Here is a 12,556-nt window from a genome sequence, read left to right as displayed (position 1 = left end):
TCTCAGCTCACTGCAAGCTCCGCCTCCCAGGTTTACGCCATTCTCCTGCCTCAGCCTCCTGAGTAGCTGGGACTACAGGCGCCCACCACCGCGCCTGGCTAGTGTTTTTTTTTGTATTTTTTAGTAGAGACGGGGCTTCACCATGTCAGCCAGGATGGTCTTGATCTTCTGACCTTGTGATCCGCCTGCCTCGGCCTCCCAAAGTGCTGGGATTACAGGCTTGAGCCACCGCGCCCGGCCCTCACAGGCTAATTTTCTAAGAAAAGGAGATGTAACAGGAAAGTTTGAGGAACATTCTAACTATTCCCTCTCACTTAACCTCTTGCTTCTTTTCTTGAGAAATAATTATTTGACATAACAATAGCTGTTATATGCCAGGTACGATGCTATGACCTCAAAGAAGTTAAGAAGCTGACCCAAGGTCACATAGCTAAGATGAATTAAGAGGAAGAACCAGAACTTAAACCTGGGTCTGACCCTAAAACTAGAGCTTTTCCATTAGGCCACCAACCACTTTCCTAATACTTTTTCTTATGATATTTCCTATAACTAAGCAAGTTTTTTAGGCTGCTTGAGCCTTGATTTCTTCACCTAAGAATGGGGATACAATGATACCTCCTCAAAAGGTTATTATAACAAATAAAATTATACATACAAGAGAGCTAACACAGTAGCATATACAAGGTACTCAATAAATGACAATATTAGTAAAATGATTAATATTGTTATCATTATGATTGCACCCAATCCAGAAGGAACTTAATCTTCCACCAGCAAAAGAGTAGATTGGATTTCCATGGTGCTGATCACCTTCAACCATGCCTTTAGAGAAAGGAAGAGACATGGAGAGCTCTTCCAACTGCTAAAGCTGTCTGTCCATTCTGCTTGGCAAAATGTCCCAAGGATAAATCTCTTACTTTAATACGAGAAAGGGGAACAAAAGGTGACTTCTAATTTAGCCACATTACAAAAATTTCAGGAGAAAAACATTGTCCTCAGAAAATTATGATTCAATGTATTCATCCAACAAATATCCACTGGCATACAATCAATGCCATAAATTCCTCTACCAACAGAAATGACCCTATCATTCATCATACAGGTGCTCTCTCTCTCCCTCTGATAAGCTTCTAAACTTCAGGCTTGTGTCAGAGACAAAGCAATGATCAGAGCTATCTGTGGGGCTTGGTGAATCAAACATTCATCCACACTCTGGGGGCATCCTGCTGGGTGGTTGGACAGAAGCTTACCCTAATGGATACTATAAAGACTGGTGAGCCAAAACACACAATGATCACACAATCTGCTTCAAATCCCAATCCCCTGCAAGCCAGAAAGTTTTCAGAGATGGGGACTGGGGAAATAACTACCCTCTTCCATTTGCATTTGTTCCTTGAATGACACAGGACGTCTTTCCTTCTTTCTCCTCTAAGGCTTCCATTGATATTCATTTTCAGAATGGAAGAGGGCAATTTCCCTCTTACTGATTTCCTAAAAGGGATGACTCTGCCTATGATCAAATCCTACCACAGAAGCATGGGAGAGAGAAAAACTAAGTTCAGGACAACCCTCTCTGATTAAGCTGTCCAGAGTCTGAATACAAGCAACTATAGAAAGATGATATATTCTCTTTTTGTTGTTTACATTAAGCTTTTAATTTTGAGATAACTAGAGATTTACATAGTTATCTCAAAGTTTACATTTACAATGGTAAGAAACAACCCAGAGATCTCCTGTGTACCCTCCACCCAGTTTCCCCTAATGGTAACATCTTATAAAACTAGAGTATAGTATCACAACCAGGGTATTGACACTGATGGTCAAGATGGAGAACATTTCCATCACCATGAGGATTCCTTGTCTTGCTCCATTGTAAACATTCCCTCTGTCTCCCATCTCATTAGCCCCTGGTAACCACTAACGTGCTCTCTCCATTTCTATAATTTTGTCATCTCAAGAATATTATACAAATGGAATCATACACTATGTAACCTTCGTGACTGGCTTTTTCACTCAGCATAATGACCTGGAGATTCATCCAGGTTGTGTAAATCAAGAGTTCACGCCTTTCTATTGCTGAGCAGTAATCCATGGTATAAATGCCCACCGCTTGTTTAACCATTCACCTGCTGGAGGACATCTGAGTTGTTTCCAGTTTTTGGCTATGATGAATAGAGCTGCAATAAACACTTGTGTACAGGTTTTTGTGTGAACAGAAGTCTTCATTTCTCTGGGATAAATGCCCAGGGATACAATTGCTGGGGTCATATGGTAGTGGCATGTCTAGCTTTTTTTTTTTAATGTCAGCAGTGGAGGTGTATCATTTTACAGTCCTACCAGCAATGTATTAGTGATCTAATTTTTCTGCATCCTCATTTGCTGTTGTTACTATCTTTTATTTTAGCCATTCTGATAGGTATGTAGTAATATCTCATGGTGGTTTTAATTTGCATTTCCCTAAAGGCTAATGATATTGAACATCTTTTTCATGTGCTTATTTGCCATCTGTGTATACTCTTCAGTGGAATGTCTCTTTGTGTCTTTGCCCATTTTCTAATTGGATTGTTTGTTTTTCTACCACTGAGTTTTGAGAGTTCTTTATATATTCTAGGCACATATTCTTTTAAAAGAATACTTTTAAGACATGTAGCGTTTCTTGTTTCTTGAAAATCACAACGTACTACAAAGACGGAAATACCCCGTGATCACCCAAGGTGAATAGAATGAATGAACAATATGGGGAAAGAGGCTTAATTTCTCGAGATGTTCATTTGTGTGGGTAGTGTCAGAGTTGGAGAAAAACCAACAACCTAGAGTCATAGTTTGTTTAGCCTGTTAATGGGCTAAGTCTTTTCTCTTTTCAAAAACATAAACATTCACAAGTTATAATCTACTATAGCGCTGAATGTGATTAATATTTATTATATTTAAAGGACAATATGGAAATGATTTTTACACAGGAGATAAGGTGCTGTCAACACTAGCACTTGCATAACATAAATGCCTCCTTCCAGACCCATCTGATTAAACAGCCTCAGAGCTCAGGGAAGGAAGTACGCACATACTAGCTCTCTCATCATTACACATGGCAACATAAAACCTACTGGGAATTACTCCTTTTTTTTTTTTTTTGAGACAGAGTCTCACTCTGTTGCCCAGGCTGGAGTGCAGTGGCACACTCTCGGCTTACTGCAAGCTCCACCTCCCAGGTTCACACCATTCTCCTGCCTCAGCCTCCTGAGTAGCTGGGACTACAAGCGCCCACCACCACGCCTGATTAATTTTTTGTATTTTCAGTAGAGATGGGGTTTCATGGTGTTAGCCAGGATGGTCTCAATCTCCTGACCTCACGATCCGCCCATCTCGGCCTCCCAAAGTGCTAGGATTACATGCACGAGCCACCGCACCCAGCTGGGAATGACTCCTTTTAAATTGACTTAGGTTACTCAAACACTAACCAGTTCTTTTAAAAGACTGTTTGGGGCCAGGCACGGTGGCTCACGCCTGTAATCCCAGCACTTTGGGAGGCCAAGACGGGTGGATCACGAGGTCAGGAGATGGAGACCAGCCTGGCTAACACGGTGAAACCCCGTCTCTACTAAAAATACAAAAAATTAGCTGGGCCTGGAGGCACGTGCATGTAGTCCCCGCTACTTGGGAGGCCGGAGTAGGAGAATCGTTTGAACCTGGGAGGCGGAGCTTGCAGTGAGCCAAGATTGTGCCATTGCCCTCCAGCCTGGGCCGCAGAGTGAGACTCTGTCTCAAAAAAACAAACAAACAAAAACTGTTTGATCCTCCAGAAAGCAAAAATATGTCATAGGTTATTTCAAAATTCACTATAATGTATAGTTAAGCACAAATTATGTAGATCTCTGCAAAAAAGACTGTTACAAAGCTTTATGCAAATTATATCTTTTAATAAATCATTAAAAATTAATCAGGTTAGTTTTCTATTGATAGAAATGCTTTCCAAGAATTCTTTTGTTTAAGAATCATTTTATCCGGAAAATAATCATTCCCTAATTTATTTTTGCCACAAATCCCAACTCTTACACCCACTAACATATTATTTTAACTACCACGTTGACATCGAAATTTCTTTCCTAAGGAATTCAAAGTCTTACCTCTACCAAACCATTTCTCTTTTCCCATTTAATAAATATAACAAAATAATTTTGGAATATAATACAAATATTCTTATAACATTTTTAATCTTAAAATTTATACTGATTTTGCTTAAAGGACAATATCAAATATAGAACATTTATCTGCCTACACTCTTTTGAACTGTTAACCTCTCACTTTCCAATTTTCTTCAAAATTCCTTCCTTAAAAAGGATGCCCTTAGATGGGACTGTCTTAATACTTCATTTTCAGTGTCCCTGATACTTTAAAAACAGTTACCCTTAAAGATGCCTTTTGATTTGATTACATCAGTCTGGTTTAGAAAGCAACATTTTCTTAGCTAAGGTACACAGCTTTAATTCTCAATTATTTGTTTTATACTTTACTCTCTTATCTTCAGTTTTAAAACATTTCATATTTCCTAGAATTTCCCCCTTTGAAGGAATACCTTAAATAATTTATATACATTAAGCACCCAGAACAGTGCCTGGTACAGAGTACATGCTTAATAAATAGTCATTATTGTTATTATTTTCATCATAAAATCTACTCTTGGAAATTCTCCCCTTTTCTCTTTCTTTTCCTTTATGTCTCTCTGCTTTGCTTTGTTCCCCCACCTTATCAACATGTCACACTTCCTTCAGCCATGAAATCACAGAACCCAGAACCTTAGCTCTTGAAGGAATCTGAGTGATCACTCAGCTACTCTTTCATAGTATATATGAGGGAACAGAGGTAAAGAGAACAGCAGTGATTTGCCTTTCTGGGGTCACCCAGTGAGGCAGTCAATCAGTAGGACTGAATTGGGAATGTCGAATAAATCCTTATTCCTTCTTAGAAACTGAGCTTTTAAAATCGCCCAACAGGTTAAGTCAGCTCTGCACATATGCAGTTCTTGGTAATATCTCTGGTGAAAAAATTGGCTTAACTATGGAAAGAACTGTCCAATTTCCAGATGTTTCAAATTGTGCCAATGATAACAGCAACTTCTAAGTTTCTGTTTCTCTCCGCACTATCCTCCCTTCTCTGACCCTGTCTCTCTCTTTCTGGCATTGTAGATATCCTTTAAACCACGAGGGTTGGTTTTTTTCTTGGGGTTAGGGTGTTGGCTGGCTGTTTTTTAAGCTACTGAGTTACTAGATCAAACCTAGGTAGGATTTGTCAGGAGCCATGAACATACAGAAGTAATGACAGAATCACCAAGACCCTTTGAAAGAATGCTTTGTCCTTTTGGCAGGGGAAACTTCTTTCTAGAGTGTCTGCTGCATGGCCAAGATGTAAGAGGAGCTTTTCTCTCTAAGTCTGGTTTACTTTTTAATTTTAAAATTTGGTTTACCGAGGCATAATTTATACACAGTAAAATTCACTCACCCTTTTCAGATGCACAGGCCTTTGTTTGCTAAAAAACACATATAATCATGTAACTACCACCAAAATCAAGACACAGAACATTTCCAACATACCAAATGTTCCTTCATGCCTTTATAGTCAACTCCTCCTCCACTGTTTGTCAACCAGTGATGTTGATGTTCCATCCCATAGGATGGAAGATTGTATTTTGCTTTTTCCATGTATGTACTTTGCCTTTTCCAGAATGTCATATAAGTGGAATCACACAGCTGGTAACCCTTTGAGTCAGCCTCCTTCATTTAACATGAAGTATCTGATATTCACCTATGTTGTTACATGTATCAGTAGCTCATTTTATTGCTGAGTAATATCCCACTCTGTGGATGTATTACAGTCTGTTTTTCCATTTACCAGCTGAAAGACATTTGGGTTGTTTCCACTTTGCAGATATTATGAATAAAGCCACTATAAAGAGTTGCCTAAAGTTTTTGTGTGGACGTATGTTTTCATTTATCTTGGGTAAATATCTACGAAGGGGACTGCTGAATCATGTTGCAAGAAATTGCCAAACTATTTTTCAAAGCAGCTGTACCATTTTATATTTCTACCAGCAATGTATGAGAATTCTAATTGCTCTGTATTCTTGTCAGCACTTCATATTATCAGGTTTCTTGTTGTTATCTCTTTTCAGGGTAAGAAAGTAGCAAGAAGTATTTTTAGCATACTAAACTGTTAGCAATTTAAGCAACCTTGACGCCTCTCTTTCTTTTAAAAGTCCCAAGCAATCCATCAGGAAATTCTCTTGACTCTACATTTAAAATATATCCAGAATCACCACTTCTCCCCATCTTTATAACTATCTCCCTGATCTGGGCCCCTGAAACTTACCTGAATTACCAAAACATTTTCCTAACAGCTGATTCTACCTTCGTCCCCCACACTCAGATACAGACACACTGGCCTCTTTGCTGTTCCATTGATACTCCAGGCATATCCTGTGGTGTCTACTCTAACTCTTCCCCATATATCTACTTGACTACTTCCTCCCCCTTTCAAGCCTTCCTTCCAAACTCATCTTCCCTGTGAGGTTTCCTGATTAATACGCAATCTACTCTTTGCCTCCCCTAAGTGCAATCTACTTTTTCTTTTCTATTACTAACAACCCTCTAACACACTCTGTATTTTACTTATTTATTGTGTATAGTATTGTTTAAGGAACGTTTCCCAACCCACTCTATCACTGCTAGAACATGAGTTCTAGGATCACAGAAATCTTTTGTTTCATGTCTTGATGTCTTTCAAGTACTGTGAACAGTGCCTAGAATGTAGTAGGTATAAAATAAATCGTTGCTGAATGACCAAACTAACACTGGCTTTGGTATCTAAGGTAGCACTAATTGGAAAGTCTGTGTGAGGCCAGATTTATAAAAGAGAAAAGCCAAGGGTAGAAAATAAAATCTGTAACATGTACACTGAAACTACAAGGCTTAGTTTCTTTAAACACAAATCTATTTGGGCAGTGTTTGCCTACAGAATTTCTGCAAAAATGTATTTTTAAAAAGTTCTCCTATTGGAGAAAGTAAATGAAACTAACCAGGTTCATATATACAAAAAAAAAAAAAAAACTCCTGGCACACCAACTATACAGGTTTTTTTTTTTCTTCTATAAACTTCTGCATCTGTGTAAGATGGCTCCAGAATGATTGCCAATTTTATTTTCTTAATCTAAGTTCTATTCTCCTTACCCTTGTATTTCTATTTTTTATCCTCAGGGAAAGACAGAGCAGTTACTCCTAGGGCATTCTCACATCTTCCAAAGAAATGGCATAGGTGTTAATCTTGTATTTATGTTTGATGTAGGTAATGATGGCTATGACTGGAGCTGTAGGTTTATTAATATGCAGGGCTCTCACCTCATTAGTGGCGATGTATGTTTTGAAGTGAAGCTGCGATGTTTCCTGTAATGTCGGATCTGGCCTAACAGATTTTCTCACTGTTCATTTTCTTTGTTTTTACCCACAGTCAGCACATGCTATGCTTATAGTGCTCTCACATATGCCTTTTAATAAAGACAACTTTTTCGCAGTGGTTAATTTGGTGGGCATTTCAAACATTTTTAATAATTATGTCCTCATATGGAATTATCATGTTTGGTTTATTTTAGAGAAAAGATTTTCATAATTTTTGACTCAGTAATATAAAGTATAATAAACTCTCTCGCTGGCTTGGTGTTGGAGTGGTGTATTCTTATTAACTGAATAAAGTGATTAATTCATGGTTATAATAAAAACATGCCACATTCTTAGCATTCAATAGTTTATGAAGTCCCTGCACATATATCTCAATCAAATCTTAAAAAGAGCAAAATAAACAACAGTAACACCTGATTGAATATAACATCTGATGATCCATTATGAATAGCAACTGCTATCCTTCAATTTCCAAAACAATTTCCAATTAACATAATATACTATCAAATAAACTAACTTTTACCAGACTAACAAGCCTCACGAGATGGGTGGTATGCCACTGCTTATTGCTCAGATTTCATTCTACTCTACAGTCCTCACTGGATATACACTATGGGAGAGACTCCAGGTTTTCAAGAGTTTGTTTGGAAGCCATTAACTACCTTTAATAAATTCTGTAATATACTATTAATAAATTCTGTATATACTATACTTTCTATAGCTAAAATCCAGAACCACTGTATTCCAAGGAGGCCATATAAATGTGAGAAATAGTTTGTTCTCTTTTCTCATTAGATACTGAACACGTCTCCATTTCTTAATCTTTTGAAATTTGTGCCCATAAGTACAAAGCAATTTTTTTTTTCTACTCTGCTTTTTAAGAACAGCATTAGAAAATGATGATCAGAGGAGAACACAGGTACTTAGACCAAGACAAAGGAGGAAGAGGTAAAGATCACTCATTAGTATTTCTCTTTCACCATCTTCTTTTCTCTATCCTCTCACAACGCCTAAACCGGGCTCCCCAGCCGCTGCAGAAGGACCCCTGTCTTTGATTTGACAATGTGACACATGTTCAGCTAGAATTCCCATCATCATTCATTTAGAGAAAGCAAAAATGAGTACATGTGCTTTTAAGAAGGAACAGCAATGAGCTTATACAGCAAAAGTGCATAAACAAGTATATTACCTATTTAATTGCCTTAGCTGAACTTAAAAGCTCTGATCTTTAATTGCCTGATTGAACTGATCTAAAAAGCTACAATTTTTTAATCAAGAAGAAAATTAAATAGCTTTTTGGTAAATAAAAAGGCATCTTTAATCTTATTTTTATGGAATCCAAGTTATTAAATATGGACAAAACCTCTAAAATATTAAGTTAACAACTACTCAATCTAGGGTAAATTTCTCATTACAACGCTTTACAAAAGTCTTCAGGGACATCCGGCTTATTTGACTCTTCAATAAAAACACATGCTTTTAAGTCTAGAAAGTAAAAGTTTCCATGAATAGCTGGGAAACTCAAAAGCTAAATATGAATATATTTAATGAGGTGTATTACCACAGCATATTTATTTCTGTAGTTGAGTGGCCATAACTACTGGGACATAACTGTTCATCTGCACTGCAGTTCGTTAGTCTTTCCATCAAGACAGATGTAGGTGCACACTCATTCACTGAAATTCCTTGAGAGGACTTGTCAGCCCTCTACCACTGCTCCTAATCTGTCCCCAACAGATATCTTCTCACAACAAGTGGCATTTTATAGCAGGCTATTCTCTGTAGGAATTGGGCTGGCTGGCACCAACTGAAAAAATAAGTACAGGCCCAGGATTCCCTTTTGAAACCTCTATGCTCTCCATCAGTCAAACCACTGCAGCCCTTGTCCATCACTAACAAAAGAGCCCTTTCTTAGCCCAAGTTGCAACCAGGGATGAAAAAAAGGACCTACTGGCTTCTGACAGGCTCTGGTCAACCAAGTTTGGTCACAGTGATCATAAAGTGATTATACTGAGAATCTGACCCTCGACATTATTTTTAGATCCAGACAAATCCATTTGAAACATGTCTATCAAGATCCCATTTCAAATGAAAATTTTAGTTATTTCCCCCAAACCCAGAGTAAAAATTAAAATCAAAAAAATTTAGATAGAGGAATACGAAAGGTACATCAACTTATCAGCATGATTTCTAATTTTAAAGAAGAAAAATCAAGATAATGGCAGAATAACTAAAACGTATTTCCCTATCCACCATAGTTCTTTGTGCTACTAAGATTCCTTGCACAAAGTTATAGCTAGAGAGGGATTTCATTATAAGCCAGAATTAACCTGTATGCCCAGAGTACATGATGATCCTAACACTCACTTTCTAATAACACTCGAATTTCCATGGCACTGTCCATTTAAAGAAAGCTTTGCTATTAAGAATGGATGTTTTCCCTTTAGTTCTTTTGTCAAATGGATGGCAGATGTCCATTTTTAAAAAATCAATAAAATTTTGAGAACTGACCATTGGGTTAATTCTTATTAAAATGGCTATCACCACTTTATGGGTTGCTGGGTGTGGGGAGGTAAAAGTACAGGGAATAGAAACAATATAAGTTATACAATGTTAAATATTGTTATCTCTTACTCTTGGTAGTCAAAAATGCTCAATTTTTCTTTCATCCACCAAATGTGTTCACACACTTATTTATACCCAGAGAAAGTAATACTAACAAAACTCACTCTCCCTACACTTACCTTTTGCACCAACTATACTCTAGAAATGGAGTGGACTGGCTTTAAAAAGAAATCTAGTTTACGATTTCATTTAGTCAGAATAAATACCCTCAAAACCCTGAATATTTGATTTGTCAAAATCTAGATACCCTCATTAAAAAGGAGGAGGAGGATTTCAGAAGAGATGTGGAATCACTAGGATATTAAAACCACCACAAAAGAAAACAACCTGTAGTGACAGATATGACATCACAGTTGAAAATATCAGTTGTTTTCTCCATCTCACAGTTTATACTCTTAAAAAAAAAACTTTCCTTTAATCATATCTAATGTGTATGCTGTTCCATTCCCCAAATGCACATAAAGCTAAGATGAGCAGATGTGTAAAATTAAACAGCACTGTTAGTAACACTAGGCCTTGAAGTTGCTTTGTTATAGTCTCTTTCTCACTTAATAATTTGCTCCAAATGAATTAAGATATTTTGGGAACATTAAAAAAACAAAAGGAGATTCCTTTTACAATATTCAACAGTTATCTGATTATTCTCTCATGTGTTCTGTTACCGAACAAGGGGACTATTCCTGATGCTTTCACCAGTATCTTATTTAAAGTTTTACTTTTGGCCAGGCGCGATGGCTCACATCTGAATCCTAGCACTCTGGGAGGCCAAGGTAGGGGGATTGCTTGAGGCTAGGGGTTTAACACCAACCTGGCCAACATAGCAAGATCCCATCTTTAAAAAAAATTAAAAATAAAGTTTTTCTTTCCAGGTATGTGAAGCAATCTCTTAAGGAACAGTATGCGATACTATCTGAAATGTTACTAGAAGGAAGGATGTAACTGTACAGAAAGCAAAGGTTTTGCATTAACAAGAGTTAAGTAAGACAAACAAGATCCTGTTATTTTCAAATACTATGAAATATCTTTTTACAAGTTTGACAAAGGTGATTCACAAAAACACGCTACCAAGTTTATAATCTAAATGAGAGCAGTTGATGGAGAAAACAAGAAACATAACATTTATAAAGCAGCCATCTTTTTGAGTACCAGATGTATCAGCTGGCTTAAATGTCAGAACACTTACTTTAAAAATCAAGGTATCTGGAGAGACCCAACCCCACCCAATTAAGCCCAAGCTTATAAGCCCAGCACATACCTCTATGTAAAATCTTTAAACTCCACAAATAAGTAAGGCCTTTAACAACCTAAATTTAGGAAAAAGAAAACAGTACAATTATCAATTATGGTTTTTATAAGGAACTTTCCATATTTAAATATATCAACATTTTTTTTTGAGACAGGGTATCACCCTGTCACCTAGGCTGAAGTGCTGTGGGGTACAATCACTGCTCACTGTAGCCTTGACCTCCTGGGCTCAAGCAATCCTCCCCCTTCAGCTGCCTGAGTAGCTGGGACCACAGGTGTGTACCACCACGCCTGGCTATTTTTTTTTTTCGGTAGAAACAGGGATCTCACTAATGTTGCCTAAGCTGATCTTGAACTCCTAGGTTTAAGTGATCCTCCTGCCTCAGCCTCCCAAAGTGCTGGGATTACAGGCGTAAGCCACCACGCCTGGCCTAACTCTTCCTTTAAAACTCTGTCAATCAATAAGCATTTACTGAACATCTCCCGTTTCTGTGTGAGGCTTTGCGGGAAAACCAAATGCAAAAGCCACAGTTCCTACCTTTAATGAGCTTATAATCTTCTGAAGATAAGGTACTCCAAATGAAAGAAATAAGTGCATGTGTATATAAAATAATCTGGAAGTACCTATGCTGAATTCATAATGATGCTAAGCCAGGCAAGGAGACGGACACGAAAAACGGACAATGGCTTTCTTAATTTTCTATACTTCTCTGTGTAAAACTTTTTCTGAAGTCAGGACACTTATGACCAAGGAGAAACTTTTCTTCTGAGACAAGATCTCACTGTTGCCCAGGCTGGAGTGCAGTGGTGCAATCATAGCACACTGTAACCTCAAACTCCTGGGATCAAACAATCCTCCCATCTCAGCCTCCTGAGTAGATGGGACTACAGGTGCACACCACCACACCCTGCTAATTTTAAAATATTTTTTGTAGAGATGTGATCTTGTTTTGTTGTCCAGGCTGGTCTTGAACTCCTGGCCTCAAGGGATCCTCCTGCCTTGGCCTCCCAAATCCCTGGGACTACAGGTGGGAGTCACCATGCCTGGCCTGGAGAGACATTTAAAAAAAGTCAACTGATGAAATAAGGCAGTGGGTAGAATAGAAACTGCTTTTCCCATCAGGAGTCAGAAAGGTTTACTAAGGTGTTGTGTCTTGAGTAACGGATTTAACTTAAATGAAAAAAAGAGAAGGAAGTGTTTAGGTGAAGGTAGAAATATATAATCAAAGTATTGGGGCAAT

At 37.8% G+C, this 12,556-nt stretch overlaps 1 protein-coding gene across 2 annotated transcripts in view; it reads right to left on the bottom strand.

Annotated features, from left to right (window-relative positions):
* The window catches only part of MAP2K5 (mitogen-activated protein kinase kinase 5), a 261,608-nt gene that overhangs the window by 132,842 nt on the left and 116,210 nt on the right, over nucleotides 1-12,556 (bottom strand). For both annotated transcript variants that reach the window (XM_011968648.1, XM_011968652.1), the window contains exon 13: nucleotides 11,326-11,374. In XM_011968648.1, the coding sequence (XP_011824038.1) occupies nucleotides 11,326-11,374 (49 nt within the window). The remainder of the gene's footprint in view (nucleotides 1-11,325; nucleotides 11,375-12,556) is intronic.

This window comes from Mandrillus leucophaeus, unplaced genomic scaffold (genome assembly GCF_000951045.1).
Source record: "Mandrillus leucophaeus isolate KB7577 unplaced genomic scaffold, Mleu.le_1.0 Scaffold12, whole genome shotgun sequence".
Classification (NCBI taxonomy): Eukaryota; Metazoa; Chordata; class Mammalia; order Primates; family Cercopithecidae; genus Mandrillus; species Mandrillus leucophaeus.
Note: the sequence above shows the minus strand (reverse complement) of the source record. Positions and strands in the feature narration are given on the sequence as shown.